Source organism: Ambystoma mexicanum, chromosome 1p (genome assembly GCF_040938575.1).
Source record: "Ambystoma mexicanum isolate Mex_15411 chromosome 1p, UKY_AmexF1_1, whole genome shotgun sequence".
NCBI lineage: Eukaryota > Metazoa > Chordata > Amphibia > Caudata > Ambystomatidae > Ambystoma > Ambystoma mexicanum.
The window spans coordinates 754,966,673-754,988,150 of record NC_090921.1 but is presented as its reverse complement, the minus strand read 5'-3'; the positions used below and the strand labels follow the sequence as shown (position 1 = coordinate 754,988,150).

General features: G+C 45.5%; 1 protein-coding gene across 1 annotated transcript in view; it reads right to left on the bottom strand.

Moving 5' to 3' along the window:
• RIIAD1 (regulatory subunit of type II PKA R-subunit domain containing 1) overlaps positions 1-21,076 on the bottom strand; it is a 136,772-nt gene extending 115,696 nt beyond the window's left edge. Inside the window, exon 1 of the mRNA XM_069650707.1 lies at positions 20,826-21,076. Within this exon, the coding sequence (XP_069506808.1) occupies positions 20,826-20,900 (75 nt within the window). The 5' untranslated portion in view covers positions 20,901-21,076. The remainder of the gene's footprint in view (positions 1-20,825) is intronic.
• Positions 21,077-21,478: the final 402 nt, after the last annotated feature.

Here is a 21,478-nt window from a genome sequence, read left to right as displayed (position 1 = left end):
GGATGTTCTATAGCATCATGACTCTGTGAAAGAACTGCTCCTAAAACTTTATGGGAGGCATCAGTTTGCAGGATGAATTCCTGATTGAAGTCCGCCACCTTTAACACAAGTTCACTGCACAAGATACATTTTAGTTTGTCAAAGCATAATTGATCTTCAGGGTGACATTTGATTTTCTGAGGTTCCACATTTCTGAGTTTATCTGCGAGACGAGAAGGTATAGACGAGAAATTAGGAATAAACCGCCTATAATATCCAACTAACCCCAAAAAGTCTCGTAAATCTGTCTTTGTCTTCGGAGAAGGGCTTTCTTTTACTGCTTTGACCTTTTCAGTTTTGGTTTGGACTAGTCCATTCCCTACAAAAAAACAAGATATTTTATTGCAGATCTAGCGAGATGACATTTCTTTGGGTTTGCAGTAAGTCCTGCTTTCCTTAGGGCTTGAGTAACTAAGCATAGATGGTACTCATTATCATCCATAGCAAATCTTGGAGAGAATATATCATCAATATATGCTGCGCAGAAGAAAGCATAGGGTTGAAGAATGTAATTCATTAACCTTTGAAAGGTAGCTGGTGCCCCATGTAACCCAAAAGCCAGTACTTTAAATTGAAAAAGACCTAGGGGAGTGGAAAAAGGTGTTTTGGGTCTATCAGCAGGATTAACTGGAACTTGCCAGTATCTTTTAGTCAGATCAATCATGGAGAGATACACTGTGGTTCCCAACCTGTCAATAAGACCATCAACTCTTGGCATGGGATAACTGCGAAATTGGGACATCTCTATTAAAATAAAAAGGTTGGATAAAGGCCTCTCTGTCCCTATTGTAAGGAGAGTTTCCCTACCTAGGAAACAAAATCTAAAGACCAGTCTGTGTCTCATCATCAAAATTATATAAACTGTCCTTCTGTCCAAAACATACTAATCTGACCCTCACACTAGAAATGAACAATTAAGGGTGCAAGCAAATGTGTGGTTCTGCATTCACCCACCAGTAGGACTGCAGCTTCTCGCACGACCACCTCCCCATTAGGTTTGCTGCTGACGGCTCCTCGAAGCTTCTTACACAGTACCTGCTGTGTCTCTTGTGACCTCGCGCCATGCCTATAGGTAATACTTGTGAGTGGCAGTGTGGAAGTGTCTACGTTCTCCAGCATGACTCGCTCCCATGCTGCTGCCTTCTACCTCAGTTCTGTGCCTTTCTTCTCCTTCTGTTCTCCGAATGCGGACACCATTTTTAAATGTCCTGCGCAATCTGACTTTATTACAACAACTAGTTTGCATGTTTAGCTTGGTGTTTCCTTCAATCCACATTAACTCCTTCCTTTTCCTCATCTCAGTACTTGATGCTTTATGGGAGTTGGAGTCCATTAGATTTTCGGGGACTTCGAAAGTGATATTGTTTAGGATTTTTGTTTAGAACAAAAACAACAGAGACAAGAGATGTTGGGTGTGTGTCATGTGATTATGAGGTGGGAATGGTGTTCTGCTTAGAATGAAAGTATGCAATCAGAGTTTTAGGTGTCATAGGGTTTTCTTTATAAGGGGGGGGAGAGAATAAGGTCAGGATCAGGTAGTGACTGCCATCCCATGGCCATGTGGGAGGAGCTCATCACCGCAGAATCAGTGATGGCTCTGAAAGATTTATCACATATATAAACATGCAAAAAGAGACCCGAGAAGTCCTTTAGCACAATATTGGAAATCAGTACACAAAGATGAAGACATGAAACAGTTGAAATTTTTTGGAATAGAAAAGTTGACTATTGGTGAACGGATAAGTATTTCTAAAAAACGATTACAGAAACAATAAGCCAGAATAATCTTTCATTTCAGAACAATCAATTGTGGTCTGAATCAAGACCATTAACTGTATTCTTTCTTGTAAATATGTTTCTAATTAACAAACCCTTATGTTTGATATGAAGTAGGATGCATACTCCTTCACAGTCTAAACATTATTCGATATACAGATGTTATATGCAATCTTACAACCTACCAAGATATACAGACGGATAATTGAGATCAGAACATAAATTAGTTGGTGGATCTCTGTACTATTGGCTTAAATAAATAGTGTAATATGATTATGTACTCATAGAATGACCAAGAAGTACTTTGTTCTAAAATCCTTTCAGGACAACTGCAGTTTTTTAAAAGTTGTGACAGTAGCAATGTATGATTTATATGCTAAGTTTTGTTATACTGTTAACATAGGTAGGGTATATGGACCTTATATGGGGATAAAATACGATATTACCCAAGAACAACTGAAAGAGGAGTTGAGACAAAGAAAGTATCAATAGGTTTTGAAATAATATTGGTTCCTTATGTCACAAGTATGTTTATATTTAACAATAGGTTTAAAAACACTGCAACTGACACAAGTGGATGTTTTGCTAACAAAAGTCTCCTTTCTCCTTCTTTTCTCATTTTTCTTTTTCAACTTTTATGTAAAAGGTATCGATATAGATTAAGATACGTATAGGATACAGTTATCGTTAGTCTAGCTTTTATGTTTAAATATCGAGGTACACATAATTGTTAGGTATTAACAAGATCTCCCGGGTAGGTTGTGGCAACCTACAGGGACACGCAGGTACCAAACTGCCTGTACCCAGTGTCTTCCTATAAAGGGCCATCCAGTCCAAGATGGTCTCTGTAATATCCAGGCTAGTTCTAAAAGGAACTGGTAACTTTACGCTCCGAATGGAAACATCAATTCAGTCCCAATCCAAGATGGCCGACGACTTCACCGTACGTGAGCGTATGCGAGTCCGAAGACAAGTCTATTAGGAGTTGAGCGAGATGCGGCTTCCGCATTTCACAACTGCTTCCTTGAATCCATTCAAATTCTCCCGATACCACACTCTGTAGCAAGGCTATTAGGCAGGTAAGCCCGAGTATGTTCATTGTCCTTGTTCTGTTTTAGTTCCCTGTGATTGTTTCTTTTCTGTAAGGCTACTGTTCCTCATTTAGTTCCATGAGGCTTGCAGAAATTCCTGGGTGAAATTACATTTCAAGAAGCATAGAAAAAAGTTTTTAGCCAACAGACATTAGCCTTTCGGAACTATACCCTGTGATGCAACAAGGGAAGTTTTCATGACTGCTATGGTGTACTCTCTGTGACTTCAACAGAACCCTTTGGCTTCAAGGTGGTTAGAGCAAGGCTAACCAGGAGATTCTGGGACATATGAAAGCCCACTAGTAAGGGTATTAACATTTCTCCTTTTCTCATCAATGTGCAGCACAAGAGAGCCATCCTAGGGAGTGCAGCCATTAAGTCACCCCTACCTGGTGGGATTCTTCCTCTTTTCTTTATTGCTAATTGGGAAAGTGTTGTATTCCCCCTAGCAATGGTAGGCATTTCTCTGTGACTCCCAAGAGGTCATCGGCACTGTCAATTCTGACAGTAATCACATAGATTTAAATATTGTATGTGAATAAGTTATTTTATTACATTCTGAAAATATACAGTTCAATAGGAAATTATGTGAACTCAACTAAAAATTTGAAAATTAGTATTTGAAAATGATCTTGGCTTTGTGAAATGAAAGATAGTAACGACGACCATTTTTCTACATAGGTAAACACTAAAAGTGTCCTTGTATGTTGATTATTTCTCTGTTTACATAAATACCATAAAAAATGGCACCCGATTGTAACTAGAATGCCAAAATCACACAGCCATGCACTACAAGCTCTTAAGGAGAATTTGTATACTTATAAAATATGTGGTTATATGAACTGGACACAACACTTTCCAATTGCTATGTCCAGTGTTATACTCAGTCAACCAGTGATATAAAATGTTTCTCCTATATAATATAAAATGTACTGTCTAAAGACACTAGAAGATCGTTGAAGATACAACTTCTCTGTCACACGCTCAAATGGTTATGGAAAGGTAACAAAAACCTTAGAGAAGTGTCTTGAAGTGGTGTCGCCCTCAGAATTCCGACACACGAGATTTTTTCTTTCAATCCCCCTTACACCACATATATATGTGGGAGGGTATGGGATATAATAGTAGTGTGAGGGTGCTGCGGGGGTCTCCCCCTGCATATGTATGTGGTGTAAAGGGGGGGCTTTAACAAAAAGCAAAAAAAAAAAAAAAAAGTCTGCATTTTCGGCTGTCGGAATTCTGGGGGTCGTAGTAATCAGTAGACGAATCAATAACCAAAAAGGATTTGTACTCTTTTTTCACACATACAAGGTAATTAATTTCTTCTGTTACACTGAGACTTCATATCAGGGAGTTATTGAATTTCATTAATTGCAGTTCGGATTGTAATAATTCACTTCTCTTTTTTTGATTCCTGTTTCTTTTAGCTCTAGTACATGTATGACAACAAGCCCTGAAGAAGCTCACATCTATTGGCAATACATGTGATAGGTTTAGCGACACATGTGTAGGGCTCTATAAAATATACTTATGAATTGACCAAGTGGATGCATTTTATAAAGCTAGACGTATGGCTGTATAATGATGTATTGGACATGTATAATTACACAAAATGTACAATCGAGTTCTAATACTCTTATGAATGAATTAAATTATATAATACTTTTAACAAACTTTCAGAAGTTTCCTAAAGAAGGTTTAGTTAGTTATATCATCAACCGTTTAAGTATTGTATTTACTAATAAGAACTAGATTTGAAATTGAGAATAATATGTAGATCATTGTCTTACTTTATGCCACCCTCACAACTGAAATCAACGAGCCAGACCCTCTGCTCAGGTGCATAGAATTGCTGTGTTTAGCCTTTGTGCCCAAATTCTTGGATAGTTGACTCTGTACAACCACTCTGGTTTCTGTATGGGGTTTCCATAGTGTAATGGCATTCTGTGTTTAATACTCCATTTGACTCTTGTGGCCTGCACTTCTGTCTCCGTGTGATGTAGGGATACTTGTTTAGGCTGCATAACCTGGGCTTGTACATGACACCAAGTAAAGTTCTGTGCTGGTGGAAATCTGGGTGAGTATGTCCTACTGGTCAAAATGGACACCATGTTGTCATTCACTTCATACCTATTAATACTCCCAGTAAAGTTCACCCTTCTCAAGTTTCTGTACAACTCGCCAAAAACGACGGCAATCCATTCATGTTGTAAAACCATTTCAAATCGGCCTACTAGGAGGCCCAGCGCCAGGTTCTGTTGTGTTTTTTTCCAGCTACTATACCAGAAGTACCAATGCACTGACACACGTTTTGGATTTATCACCCAAAACACAGTGATTTAGGGCATTTTCCACTTGTCTGCTTTATCTAGACAACTAGTAATGAGTCCTTTGTGACAGGTTTATAGGATGTGACATTCGTCCTTCATGTCTGCTCTGAAGCAACCCCGGTTTGCCAATCAATCAATAAATAAAATAAATAAATAAATGAATATTTATCAGCTTATTTTGGGAAATGGAAACTGGGAAGCTGGGATGACCTAGTCAACCCTCAACATGGAATTGCCCTGCATGGATCGCTCCTACTTACCCAGTGACCTACCTCTAACCATAACTTGGGGGATTTGGTGTGTGCACACATGCTCATCAGTCCTTTGATATAATAATGAAAGCTTGGATTACTTACTGGTAATCTTCATTACTGTTAGTTCTACTCTTCCTTGTCACAGTACTTATCTAGGAGGTAGGGCCTTATTCCCAACTCTATAGTTCCTCCCCACTTTCCTCTGAAGGCATATAGCCCCCAGTACTCCATTTTCCAACAGTTACCAAACCCACTAGGACCATCTCAGTACTATGATGGGGAAAAGTAGGTCTAAGAGTAATGAAGATTGATTACCAGTAAGTAATACAAGCATTACCTCCTTGTTCCTCTTCTTTGACCCAACACTTATCTATGAGGTCTACCAAGTCTGTATTTTGGAGGAGAACACGACAAAAAACATGACAAAACACATTGATCAAGAAGTATGCTGCTTCACCCCATCACCATCTTCATTGATAACAAACCTCTGGTCTAAATTCACCCCATACCAGAGGTTGGGACACCAGAGCCCAGTGGCTCAGCACCCTGATAGTTCACATTCAGTTTATAGATCTAGCCGCCTTGGCATATCTCCTGCTACGGTTCTCCCTGAGCAAGAGTCCATGAGGCCACCATGCTCCGGGTGGACTTGCCCCAGACCTCAGACGGAAGACAACATGCCTCATTACAAGTGTGCTGGTCCGGTAACAACGGTGCCGGTAAGCGTACCGGCACTGTTACTGGACCGGCACACTACGAGTCTGCGGACGGGTGACGTCCCGCCTGCCAGGGTCAGACCTGGCGGGCGGGACGTCACCCGCCCGCAGACTTTCACGGAACCACCGGCACTGTTGCACACGGTGACGGTGCTTCTGTCCTCCCCATTCCCATTGAGTCCTTTGGGACTCAATGGGAATGGGGATTTTACATTTTCCGGCGCCTGACTTCCCGGACCGCCAGACTTGTATCTTGCTGCTTTATGAGACATTGAAATGACCGTTTGGATCTGACTGTTAATGGACACTACAGAATATTTTCTGACCCCTTCAGTAGGGCCAAAGGTGACCAATAGCCTCTTTTTTTCCTCTCACATCCTCTGTGCGCTTGAGGTATTCCAAAACTGATCTCTTTACATCTAGACAGTGCCATGCCTCCTCTTCTGGTCATGACAGATTCTGAAAAAATGCTGTTGGAATGACATCCAGGGATCAATGAAATTTAGAGGCCACCTTTGGAAGAAATATAGGGTCCCACCTAACCTCTAGTGGGTCGGCGAGAAGCCGTAGAAGGGAGGTCTGCACAAGAGGGCCCCTATTTCCCCAAGTCTGCCGAAAGAGGTACTCACCCTAAGAAAGGCGGTATTGATGCTTGATACCAATTTCCTTCAAAGGCTCATATGAAGCCCCCTGGGAACATTGATGAATGGAAGAGTGCAGTGAGACGTCCCTGCGTGCTCCAAAAGGCTGTCTGCTGGAAAACATTTGAGAAGCCTATTCACTAATTCCTTCCCTTACACTGGATACCTTCACTGCGCCCTGAATGCCCCAATGACTGCCCACTAGGCTCTCAGCGAAGACACTACCAGTTCCTTCTGGAATGCAAAACATTGGAGGACCTCAGGGATGTCACACACTAGGGCTCTAGAGTTCAAATGCTGCTCTCCATACACCATGCCGTCTTCTTATATTATCCAACGGACACGTGTAAAGCGCAGCGTACGCCCGAAGGCATCATGGCGCTGCATGGCCATGAAGTGAGCCCAGCGTCTCTTACAGGATTTAAGAGTTGCTGGGTGTTTGGATTTTTGTATGGAGGAGGCAACCCGGTTCAATTGCCCCATGTTTAATAACTCCTTTCTTTGAACTTCCAAACCACCCATTAAATGTGCTATGCTCTAGCTGCACACATCAAGGACTTAGAGGTGCGAGATGCCTCAGAATCGACCATTCTGGAGCTGGAGCCAATTATAGTTAAAAAGGGAACACACCCTCTTGGGCCAAAAAGGGATCACCATATTCATTGCCACATTCTTCCTCACTATTTTGCCTTAAACCCTGGGGGTCAAAAATATTGGAGAAAAGGCAAACATTAGTCCCTGGGGCCATCCACAGGACAAACATCCACCCACCAGTCCCCCCCATGATGGGAACCTCAAACAGAACTTGCTCAGTTGGGCTAATGATGGGATGCCAAGAGATCTATTTGTTGTTCTCCAAATCTTCTGCATATAATGTGGAAGATCCCCAGCCTAAGTGTCCCTTAGGCGGGTGATCTTCCCAATTCTGCCTCCATATTCTCCATTTCCCTTATATGGACTGCCTGGAGAGTTAACAAGTTAGTCTCAGAACAATTGCCAAGCATTGCTGCTAGAAGACCCAGCTTCCTGGATCTTGTGCCCCCGGGCTGTTTATGTAGGCATTTGAAAATGTAATTTCTGCCCCGGATCCTTACTGCCCGATTCCTTAATGATGGATAGAACACTCTGGGACAGACTGGCTTTGTAAGTGTTCCATTGTGTTTGACAAGTCCTCTCTCCCAGTGTTGCCCCAGCCAATCATGCAGGTATCTGTGGTAATAGCGATCATACTAGGTGGATCCTAGTCCACCCTCTCTCTAAGTTAAGTTGGCTATCTGCTGCCACCATTTGAGGTCGTACTGAATCCCCCCGAGAGATTGGAACCAGAGCATCAAGCCTCTGGGAGGCCCGAACCGAGTGCTTGTGAATGTGATAATGGCTGAGATGAAGCCGTGACCAAGGTACTAGAAAGACACAGGAGACCATGTGCCTTTGTAATCTCAACCGCTCTCTGGCAGAAGCATGCTGGAGAGCCATTGGGACCCGCACTTGTCCCTGCAACTGGCTCGCCCTGCCGCTGGGGAGAAACACTCTTCCCAACTTGGTGCAAAACTGGGCCCCAATGAATTGGCGTGTCAGTGATGACTCCTCCCAATTCACAATGAAGCCCCATTTTTGTAGCAACTGACATGGACAAGTCCTCTATACTTGAGTTGATCCCGCTAGACATTCATCGAGGTTGGGGAAGATCTGAATCCCTTCCTGATGAAAAACTGTTACGAGCGGCACCATAAACTTCGACAATAATTGGGAGCCATGTGACTAATCAACTTCCGGGGCACCAGTGGTCCAGGGATGAATATCGGTTTATAAACCCTCAATCAACCCCATACCTCTAGTACACCAGAAGGGATCCAAACAGATTGGAATACAAGTAAGTTATAAGACCTCCTTGTCTAATTTTTGGTAACGTGAACGGAATGGCAGGCTTATATCTGCAAGGTTGTGGATCGATGGTTAGTGGCAACACAGCGAAAATACAATTATTCCAATGATAAAAGGGACTGTACAGTCAAGGTTGTATACAAATATCTACGTTACTATTACTACAACATGTAGTTCTAGCACACTACAATTACAACCCACACTGTAAAGGAACAAAGAGGACAAACAGTTTCACAAAGGAAATGGATGCATGTTGGATACTGACAGGAGGGTAGTTGGTAAAGCAATCAGTCTTACTCTTAAAGGTTATTTTGGTCCCAGCAGCAAAGGGGCAAAGTGGCAAAGGGTCTTAACTGTCTCCTTCGGCCTTCGGAGAAGGTCCAGGGGGGCAGAACCGCAATGTACCTGGTGCTGAAGATGATTTTGGTGCTCGACAGCATCGATGCGGTTCCAGGGTGCTTCGCAGCCCGTGTGACAGAGTTTAGTAGCAGGCAACAGCTGCGGGTACCAGGCGGCAGGCAGTTCGGCAAGCGAGGCTGGACGGACGTCTGCAGGGTGTCTGGCGCAGTGGCTCAGGGCCAAGGATCATGTTCTCGGTGCTGGCTGGCAGATCTGGAATGCTGGTTGAGGCGTCTCAGACAGCTCTGGTGACTGCAGCGTGACAACAGTCAGCGGTGCAGCCGGATGCAGTTCGAGGACTCTACTGTCTCGAAATTGCCCTTATAAAGATGGACGCTGGATGATGCTTGTGTGGCACTCCTCCTGGATTCTTCGCAGGGCTTGTGTCCTTTCAAGGCGGATGGCACAAAGCTCAGGAGGAGGTTAGCAGGCAATGGGCTTGTCCTTTGTCCAGAGACCCTCCGGCACTTCCCACCTAGGAAGCTTGCTGGCAGAACTTAGCAGGACATGCTGTGTGCTGGCTGGGTACCAGTTCTGGAGCTGCTGGATGGGTCCTCTGAGTACGGTATCTCCCTCTGTTCCCTGAGAGATGTTTAGGGGAGGGATCTCACTTCCCTCTTGGAACCCCTGCCTTCCTTCGCTGGTGGAAGATGTAAGGTAGACTGTACCTTCAGCTCGTGTCCAAATGAGTCCTTCTTCTTACTCCTTGTGAAATGTTCAGATGATCTGATCAGTGAGGGGCTCAGGGCCCAGGGATTGGTGTAGGCCAAGCCTAGCTTAAGTGAGCCAATCCTGGGTCCCCACCAACAATCTTCAGTGATGCTTCAGGTCAGAAGCAGGGCGATTGTCAACCGACAGGGGAAGGAGGACAACATATACTTCCACCCATCTTCATGTCTGCTGTACATCAAAGTGTCTCTCTAATTAACTGAGCCCTATGCAGCACTTGATCACAACATGGGCCTCCTTTGAAGTAGGGGGTTGCAGGCAAACTTTTGTCTCCTGCAATTCACATACTTCCCTGCTCTGAAAGGAGTGGTTTCAGATAGGACAATCACTGCCCTTTCATACCAAGGAGGGGTGTTAGTACCAAGTTGACACATTGCATTACAAAGAGGTGTTGTCGTTTGGTCTCCATTGTCACTTCCTGCACCCAGGCCTTTCCTGAGACCTGCTAATTAACATTCTTCAGTATTCGCTGCCACCAGCTTTGACAAAGGAGATGCAAATCCATGGGGCCTTGAAATTCTAAACAGGCTGCCCACAGCCGAAGGCTTTTGACGTACCCACGGGCTGTCAGGCGTCAGCTACACATAACAGGGGAGGGTGGTGCTGGTAAGCTGTGTCATCTCAGAGTACAAGATTATTTTTCTGCTGTGCAGTGAGCGTGGAAAATATGTGCGGGAATGGCCCCACATATTTTTGGAGGTTGTTCTCCCATCATTAAGGCGAGTGCACACTTCCTGTGCGGATGGTCGAATCTCTCACAAGCCGTTCTCAGCCCAAAGGGCAGGACCATGAACTGAAGTGTGCCTCTTTGGTTGCAAACTTGAGGGAGCTCTGGTCCTCTTCTCTGATTGGTACGCGATAAAAGACATCCAGCAAATTAGTTATGGTCTGCCAATCCCACTTGTGGATGAATGGCAGGATCCTTTGCAGGGTCTCCATCTTGAAGTTACTTTTGACCAAAAATTATCCAGAGCTTTTAGATCCAACACCAGCCTTAACTTTCCCCAAGGGTTTCAAAACATGAAAATGATTGAGTAAAATCCCTGTGCTCTCTCTTGGGAAATCCTGTTACGTCATTCTTCCTTAGTAAGTCCTGAATTGCCAATGACACTTCCAGCCCCTTGGTCTTCATTCTTGGGGCAGGAGTCACCACTAGCCCCGATGACTCCTGCGGGGCGGGAGGAATTCTATACAGTATACAAATATCGCTGTTCTGGCTAGCCACACATTGGATGACAATTTTTACCAGACCTTGGAAAAATGAAGATACCTGCCCTACAGGCCATACTTGTATACTGTTAGGATTTTATTCTTCTATGAGGGAATCTTCCTTTGTTAGTTTTACACTGACATTTCTCCCTCAGTTCATGTCCCTGCTTTCTGAACCTGGACGATGGCTTGGCTCTATACTGCTTCCGGCTTGAAACAGAATTGCACCTGGAAGACGGCTATTTTTTTTTTCCGCAGCTTGTCTGTATGCTTATCTGCTTTAAGCTTCTTTTGGACTTTTTCATCTAAGTAATCTCGAAACAACTCCTTATCCTCAACGGGTAACTTAAGGGAAATTGAATGTTGCTACCCCTCACTGTGCGCATGTTTGATATGGACATGTCTCCTTCCTGATATGGATGCCATCATGGCATTGCTGCCTGCCCACATCACTCAAATGTCTCCATCACGTCTTCTAGGTAACATCTTAAAGACTCCGGGAAGACTGCATTGATTAGGATGCTGGTCACGTGACCAGACTGTCACTCTGTTGCTCTGCCCATCACCAGTTTTTTGTCTTCCAGGTAGCTTTGCAAGGATCCCAGGCCAGCTCCAGGTAGACTGCATTGAGGAGGCTGCTGGTCACGTGAGCAGGCCCTGCCACTCAGTGGCTATGCCCACCACCAGTTTTCTCACCTTCCAGTTAGCTTCTTAAGGACTCTAGGCCAGCTCCAGGCAGACTTCACTGAGGAGGCTGCCTTTCACGTGACCAAGCCCTGCCACTTAGTTGCTCCGCCCACCATCAGCTTTCGTGCCTTCCAGGTAGCTTCTTAAGGAAGCCAAGCCAGCTCCAGGCAGACTGTATTGAGTAAGCTGATGGTCACGTGACTAGGTCCTGCCACTCAGTTGCTGTGCCCACTACTTATTTACCCAGTCCTCCTTAGGCGTCATCATCGTTTGCGTCCTCAGCAAAGGACAGACAAAGTCGAGGACACCACCTGTTTGTGCCTTTTCAGGCCTGATGGGGCCAAGGGCAACATCCACTATCCTGCATTCCACATATAAAGTTGTTGCTACTGCTCCCCAAAACACATCACCATGTGTCTCTTCTCTCCACAGAGTATTCCCATCCTCACTAGGTTTTGAGTGGCCAAGCTCCATGGGCAGCCCCGGCAAACTACCCTAGCAAATTCCATCAATACTGCCCTTGCCCCCATCCAACACCCTCAACCCACATGGACACACCCCCTCATGTTGATCAATGCTCGCTCAGCAGTCGCTCACACCACAGATATCACCGACCTCATCTCCTACAACAATCTTGAAGCCCTCTTCATCACCGAAACATGGTTAACACCATCCTCCCCCCATATTTTCAATGTCCTCCTCCCTACAGGCTACTGCATCCAACATTCTGACCACCCAGGAAGGGCAGGAGGCAGAGTGGCAATCATCCATGCACTATCATCCCTGCTCCCAGAACAAGCTTGTTTGAATCTCTCACCTGCAAGTTACTTTTATCTCACAAGGAACCCCTCACCTTTCACCTCATCTACAGACCACCTCACAGGAGTGACTCTTTCACTGCCTATGTCTCCTACTTCTTGCCTCTTCCAAGCTAGCATACACTAAAAATGCCTTCCTCAGAGATTTTATTCTCCCTCACTCTCACAGCGACAACCACACTTGAAGCACACTTTTTGCACTTATCAGATCCATGGACCGTAAGCTAATTGTGGCAAAGGTCCATGGATCTAAAGACTAAGGACCTCATCATGAGTCTGGCGGTAACCCTTAAATACGGCGGTAGCGCTATTACCGCCGCATTTAAGGGTCCGCCAGATCATGGCCTTGGCGGATTTCCCCCCAGCTTTAAGATGGGGGGAAATCCGCGGCAAAACTGGCGATTTTCAGCGCTATTACCGCCGGCGGGAAATCCGCCGGTGGTAATAGCACAAATTTTCCCAATTGGGCCCAATGGGGAATGAGGAATTCCCGAATGGGCCCAATGGGGAATGGGCAATAACCCTTCTGCCAAACCAGTGAGCCGGCGCTAATAGCGCCGGGGGGTTTGGCGGTAGGGCTATTAGCGCCCGTGCTAATAGCCCCGGCGTTACCGCCCAAATCGTGATGAGGCCCTAAGGCTAAGACCAAAGAATCACCCCTTGGTAAATCATCAAGATCACCACCAACAAATGCTCAATCAGAGCCCTAGAGAAACGTGGCACAAAAAATGTAACCCTGAGGATCTCACCAAACTCAAATCTCTGCGACAACCATACGATTCTTCTATCCATAGCCAAAGCTGCCTACTACTTCACCACCATTACAGCAACCAGCAAAGCCCTCTTTGAAGTAGTAAAACATTGTATCAAACCCTCATTGACCCCTTGATGCAAGCAACTCAGGAAAAATGCAACGGAATCAGCAACTATTTTATTTAAAAAAAATTTAAAATTAGACAGATCATCGAATCAACCTCCCACAGCATTAGCACCCATGCACTCCACCGCGCATACTGCCCCTCTGGACTGAATGTTCTCCTCTCTCTCTCCCCCAGACCTCCTAAAAATAATCACCTCTCTTAAATCTACTTCCTACCCTGATGATGATATCCTGACTTCCATCATTAAACAATTAATGGGCCCGGCGCTCAATGCACTACTCAGTATCATTAATGCCTCCCTCACAGAAGGATCATTCCCAGACACCCTCAAGACTGGTCTCGTATAGTTTCTTTTGAAAATAAATAACCCTAGACCCAGTTGACCTGGCCAACCAGCATCCATTAGGAACCTCCCCTTTATTGGCAATATATTGGAAAAAGTAGTCGCTACATAACTACACTCCAGAATCAATCATCTAAACCTCCTAAGTGACTATCAGTCGGGGTTCAGTGACAAGTGTAGCATTGAGACTGCCACCAACCAGGTGGTCGATGATGGCCTCAAAATCATGGCTAAGGGCCGACCCAGGCCTCCTCGTCCTCCTTGACCTCTCGGCTACATTTGACACAGTTAACCACTGTATCCTTGTCCCCTCCTCGCCGACAGGATGGGATTCTCAGGCACTGTGCGGAATTGGTTTACCTTCTACCCCTCGGACAGACACCAGGCCGTCGAGATGAACATGTTGCGCTGTAACCGACTCCCAGTCTCTTGTGGAGTCCCCAAAGCTCCATCCTTTCACTGGTCCTTTTTAACTTTTACAAGGAGCCTCTGAGTACACTCCTCAAAGACTCTAATATAGCCATCCACCAATATGCAGACGATACTCAGTTGTATATGAGAATAAAAAGCCCACAGGACATCAGTTGCCTCCGCGATGACATAGCCATCATCCATTCCTGGATGTTGACTGCATACCTCAAACTTAACCCAGCAAAGACCGAATTATTTGTCATCGGTCTTCCTGCTAAACAACAACTTGTCAACAACGGCTCAATGATATGCACCTAGAAGGATTTAATCAGCAACTCTAGGAATTTGCAAAATCCTTAGGCTTCACCATTGATAGCAGCCTGTGCTTCCAGAATCTCATAGCCAAGAAGGCCTTAACAGCCCGACTCTGAATCTCCACCCTTTGCAAAATCAAGTCCTTCATCCCGCCACAGACTTTGGGACCGTAGTGCAGGGCCTTGTGGGCTGGCACATCGATGGGGGGAAATGCCCTCTTGACGGGGCTCCCAGCTGCTCACTTGGCTCCCCTAAAAGCAATCCACCATGCTGCAGCATGTCTTCTTACGGGTACACCAAAATTTCACAGAATCCCCCGTCCTACGCAAACTTCATTGGCTTCTTCTCCAAGCTAGAATACTGTTCAGTACTGCACGTATCATCTACAAAGCAGTCACAAGTAGCACACCAGCATACCTGGCTGCTACCCCCCCCCATATCTGGTGGCACACGCTCCTTGCGCAGCAATTCGACCAACCAGCTTGAATCACAACTAGTCCGCAAACAGAGGACTTGCAAACAATCTTTTTCTTGTCATGCACCCACCCTCTGGAACTCGAACCCAGCATCGACTCGGAATGCCACCACAATTCTTCAATTTGCTAATCTCTCACAATTTGGCTTTTTCAAAAAAACCTGACCATGCACTAATCCCAATGGATTCACAGAATGCAACTCACAGTACTGCGCTGCTGTTAAAAGTTGCCAGCCCAAATGCTAACTACCCAAACCTTGTACAGCGCTACCATGCTCTCAAGCTAGGTTCACGCTTTAAACAATAAAATAGAGGTTGAACATGAGTTTGACTTTCTTTCACAAGTCTACTAAGAAAGAAGCACTATCTGTCCCTTCCTTAATTGCCTTTCGGACCCTTTTGAAACCTCCCAGAATTGTCTCAGCTGTGTATGACCCATAGGTGTTGGTATCCAGTGACAGAAAGGATTCACCATAGGCCTATTTGCATGTGGAGTCCACTTTTTTATCCACCAAATCTCAGACCACTGCTTTGTCTGCTGACATTAAGGATCGCCAGACTAGGCTTGAAAGAATGCCATCTACTTCAACTAATTCCAGAAGTGTCTCTTCTTCCCCCTCATGGGGATATAGCTGTGACAGTGGTATCACAATCTGTTCTGGTTCCTTCCAAATCACATCCCCCAATATCAGGGATCAACAGGAGTCCAGACTTTGGAGTACTTTTGGAGTTCCTGATCTTAGGATCATGGGATGGATTAATTGACGTTTCCTCAGAAAAACCAATACATTCTGAGACTTGGCACAGAACTGTCAACATCTTCACTATCCAAGTTTTTGCCCCTTGAATCACTGTCCTCGTCTGACCTGGAGTAGTTGGATCATGGAGATTCTAATGAAGAAGAGACAGTGAGCACTCTTCTTCAAGTTTTCCTTGGCCTCTGATCTTATGGGGCATCTCTAATGATCCACTTAATTTCTCCTTTTTGAATATCCCATAATGAAGCTTCTTTTGAGTTTGGTTTCGCAACCCTTGTTCTTAAGAAGTCTCCCCTCCTATCTCCTGCACATGCTTGCACTTCTCCTTCCTCCAAGGTTTGCTTATGTTGTCTCCTCAGGCGCAATAACACAAAGTATCCCTTTCATGTTCCAAAGAGATTTTGCATAGATGGCCTGTCAGCACATGCATGCAAGGCAATCACTTTAAACAAGTCCATATGTCCGTTCTACGTGGCATACTTTGTTAGGGCTGTCATGCTAAAGGGGGAACTTTAGCGGTGATGTGCCAGAGTCCCTGCCCCCACCTCGGTGGACCCACAGACCCTCTCCTCTGTCTCCGAAGAGTGTGAAAAAAACAATCTACAGATGACCCTCCACCTTACCGGTCGGGCAGGCTGTCACACATGCCCCCGCCAACGTTTGGCCCAGCTTCAAACACCAGGGGGACTTCCCACTTCTTTGTCCTCCTTACCTGTTGCTGGCCTCCAGAGCATTCAAGTTTCCCATGGCCATACCTCAGAAGGCCATCCGGCCCCGTTCTATTCCCTTTGGTCTCTGCACTCTCATCACCTAACAACTGAGTTCCCCTTTCTATATACCCAACACCAGGGATGCCATTTGGGGGGATCACAACTGCAACCCCTGCGACTCTGTTGCGACCCCAACTTTTTTTCAAAAAAAGAAACAAAAATGTTTGCCAAAACAAACTGGAATCTCCTGGTGTACTGGGGACCACTGCAATGTGGGGGACCACGTAACACCAGGTCTGGCGGGTCCCTGGCCCAGTCCTCACCTATCAGGGTGAAGTCTGGGCTGGGGAGACGCTCAGTAGGGGTTGGAGCTGACCGTGGCATGTGGCACATGTTACATGCAACATTCAGCTCCAATCCCTTCTCCCTCGGCCTCCTCGCAGCGCACATACAGGAATCTGGAAGCACTCACAGCTTCCTGGTTCCTGTTTGTGAGCAGCACAGAGGTGCTGAGGGTGGCCTGGAAGGACAGACAAAAGCTGCAAGAAAAAGGTATTAAGGCTTTTTTTCTTTAAATATGACGTGTATTTTGCATGTGTGGTGTGTGTTTCGGGTGTATGTATGTGAATGGTGGGTGAATGAGAAGTAATGTGATGGGTGTTTTTGAATGTTCTGGGTGGGTGGGTGTGTGCCTGTGTAGAGAAGGCAATGAGTGGATGTAAGAGAAGGTGTGAGTGATTGGTGGGTGAAAGAGAAGTGATGTGATGTGTGTGTGCCTGTGTAGAGAATGCCATTGCATTGGTGGAGGTAAGAAAATGTGTATAAGTGACTGACTGGCTGGCGAATGAGTATGAATGTGATGGTGTGTTTTTTAATGTTCTGGGTGGATGGGTGTGTGCCTGTGTAGAGAATGCAATGAGTGGATGTAAGAGAAGGTGTGAGTGAGTGACTAGTGGGTGAATGAGTATGAATGTGGAGTTTGGTGTGCGCCTGTGTGGTGAATCCAGTGCGAGTGAATGTGAGAGTGGGTGTATGGGTGAAAGGGGATGCATGTGTGTGCAAGGCCATGGGAGAATGGGGATCACTGGAGCATTTTTGCCACATCCTTTATTGACTCTGCTTGTTTTACCGATATTTTCGGACAGAGCCAAGTTCCTGTGTGTCATTACTTGGCTAGACTGGCATTTTGGTGAAGTCAGTATAGCCATTGCTTACTGTGGCTTGACATGTATTCCTCTGCATCTTTAAAAAAAGCAAGTATGATTAGTAGTGTTACCTTGCTAGACTGATGTTTTGGTGTAGTTGCCTGTATATTTTTTACTGTAGCATTACTTTTATTAACTGAGCATCTATGATGAATCAAGCATGATAAGTGTTCTTATGGGTCCAGACTGGCTTATATTGGAACCAGTTTGGATAGGTTTTCATATTGTGACATGTCACTTTTAATGGCCAAATCAATGGGAGTATGTTCTTACATAGGAGTACTGGCATATATTGGCAGAGCCAGTTTTGTGCCAAGTGCCAGTAATGATACTATAAAAAATATCTTAAAGCAAACATGAGTATGCTCTTATATGGGAATACTAGCATATGTTGGTGGAGCCAGCGTGGAAATGTATGGGCAGAGCCAACATGAACGTTTTTGATATACTGGCATATATTGCAGGGACCGGCATGATAATGCATTGGGAAATGCCTATGAACTTTTGGTGATTTGCATCTATTGTACTTTGTTTTCCTTATTTAACTTACACCCTACAAAACCGATGGTTGGCCTTTTACCCAAATTGTTGGTCTTTTGCCCACATGTTCACAGAAAGTGTGCTGTGTAATGCACCATTATTCAAAAAATGTTCTCTGGGGAGGGAGAAGAAGCCCCTCTTCCCCCCCAACCCATTTTCGTTAGTTCAGGTTCCCTCGCTATGCTTGGTAGCAATCACATACTTGTGGCAAATAATTTCCACCCTCCAAAAAAACAACTCACCAGCCACCACTTGTGGCTGGTATATATGTGGGCCAGGCACCGCCCCCTCCTTTCTCTGTTACGTTAAACATTTCAGTTTTGATTAAAAAACATGTACTTTTTTCACGTGCAGTAGTGCATGTCCCTGCAGAGGCATAATCATTGTGGACATTGCGCACACGTGGTTGGCGGGACCTGCCCGGGGTGTGGTGTGCCCTGTGCTTTGTTAAGGAGCCTGGGGGGCCCCCACAGCCTGGCTCAGAGGGGAGTCACCAGATGTTGTGCTACGCCATTGGGCAGCACTGGGTCTGACAAAGGTGTAGTGTGCAGTGCATGCCTGGAAGTCTGCCAGCGAGTCCCCGGGTGAGAAGCAACTTGTGGGTGTTTTCAATTTAAAATAACTGTGTGGTGCCATGGATTTATGTCTGCAGCAATGATATTACATTAAAAGGTGTTTTTTTTTTTAAGTCCTCGGGCACCCGGTATTACGCTTAGATAATAAAAACTATGGGGGGTCCTGGGTATATTGAAAGAACCTTTTCCAGGTATTATACTCCAGCAAAGATAACATTATCAGGTGCACTCCCCTGTGTCCACACAGACCAGTCTGTTAGGTTTTTTCTATCGTAGTGGTAGCTGACTCATACATACATTTATAACCAGGGAATTTTATTGATTCTAAATCCTGCTTACTGATTTAATTTTCAGGCCTTGTTGGTGCAGCATTTTTCTCCTGGGTAAACAGCGGCGCAGGCCTCCTCAGGTCAATGCTTTTTTGGCTTGTTTAACACAGTAACGCCACAGATAACACATACTTCTGTGTCTATTGATCTAGAGCTTTTTCATACACTAGCTGGAGCCTGAGTTAGAGATTTTGGTTACCCTGTTACAAATAGTGCATTATGTATGTTTTACATATAGGCCCCACGTCGAATCTGGAAAATGACATTCCCCAAATTTGTGATTGTGGACAAATTTGTTCCTCGGTTCTGATATCTGGCTAAAATGAGAGCGCCTGCAAACATGGGTGCTAGACGCATCTGAAGGTTGTTTGCCATCACTTCCTGTTATGTCACTTGAAGGTGGGATCAAATTACATCACTTCTTGTGATGACATCAATGGGCCAAGTGTCGTGTAATGTCACTTCCGCTACCGTTGGCCTTTTGGTGAAATGACGTCTCTGACTAACCCCAACCCACTATCTACCTGTATGCGGTTAATAAATGAGGTAAGAAAAATGCAACCAATTTACTCTTGATCAAAGTGGTGACTCCGCACCACCCCTTTTCTTCCTTAGTGGTGGCGCTGACACCTGCCAGGCGTCCCTTCGACTTAGAGATGTGATCGCTACACCTCTTACTTATAGGGATGCCTCTGGAGGCCTACGCCACCATTATGGAACAAAAGGCAGGCCCAGGCATTTTTTTTCTAACAACTGAAGCTCTTGTGCTTCAATGGGAGCTTCAGGCTTTAGAAAAAATGAAACTGGCTTTTAGAAGCTACATTTTCTTCCATAATTCTAACGCCGGCCCCACCAAGCAGGCGGGGGAGTGAGTAGATCGCAGGGAGGGGGCAGACGCCTCAATTATGGCTGAAAAGGCATTTTTTGGGGAAGCTAAAAAGCTCTAGCGAATTAGCGAGAGCTTCGGGTTTTAGAAGAAAAAAAATGTGGAAATTGACAAACTAATCTGCTGGGGCTGCCGGGGCATCAGGGAACCCCAGCAGCGCCCCAGCTCGGAGAGATGTTTTCAGAGACTGCTGGGGGTCTGTCTCGTCCCACTTGAAGCCCTGGGAATATGACCCTGTCATGGAGGGTTGTGTCTCCTAGGTAAGTACTGGGACATGGGGTGGAGAGCGAGTTTCTAGACTCGGTATGTATAAGGGTCGTGTATTCTGGATAAGGGATCTCGGGGTCCTGGATGGCATCCTATTGCTCTAAATTCAGATACATCTCTGCAATATTTGGCGCACTATACACCGCCCATAATGGAAGCCGAGAGTACAGCACCAGACTCCCATCTAAGCAAAATAATCTACCTTGCGGCATCTAATTGGATGGACAATTCGAGACCCGATAAATGAGTGGCTGGTATTTCTGTAAATAACAAAAGACGTTTTCCATTGTGGGGCAAACAGGGACTCAATTCCAGGTTCTGACCCAGTCCGATCGTATTGATCCGGACTCACATCAGTCAATCAAGCTACAGTACACTGCCATTGGTCAATATAACCAGGTACGGTTCGCGTTTACATTGATGGGCTTTGCTGGCTCCCCTTCATTTGCTTGTCGCAGGCTCGCTGTTTGACAATGGGACAGCAATAATCTTAGTTTCTCCTACTCTTCGCACCGAACCCGCAGGTCCCAGTTTCACCCACATAAACCCCTTCTAACCTTGAAGAGTCGAAGCCTCTCCAGCTGCTCCGAGTCTAGGGCCCCGTGGTCGCTGGCCTCCAGAGCAGACTCCATGTTGGCCACAGCGGATTCAGTCGTCAGATGAGGTGGTTGGTTGCTGGTTGTCAGGGGCAACGGAGGGACAGGACGCAGCCGGCATTGCTATGGAAACATTTCGATCACGTGACCAAAGGCAGTAATACTTAGCCTTGTTCCTGTTCGTGAGGCGTTTAAATCACAGATAAAGACAGCTTGGTGTCTCCAATTTAAGGGGGCGACGTGGGTTCACAGGCAGCGGGGGAGGGGCGTCACTTGGGTCCACATGTAAGAGTGGGGCGGGGCGGGGCACAAATGGGGAGGAGCAAAGAGGGCTGGCAGCTGTAATGGGAGAGGCACAATCCTCCAGGTATAACATCATACATACGAAAACACAACCCTGTATGTTTTTTTTACATGCGTACGCTTTATGGCAAGCTCTATTATCTCATTACCAGCACGTGGATAATTCAGTCTCTTTCAGCTTCAGCCAGTGGTGGAAACTGAAAAAATGTAAAAGGGGATCCCACAAGGGCTGGGCTGGGGTGGGGAATCGGATGGAGTTTGGAGGAGGGGGGAGAGCTGGCAGTTGAACTCATCTCAAAAGAAATATTAAT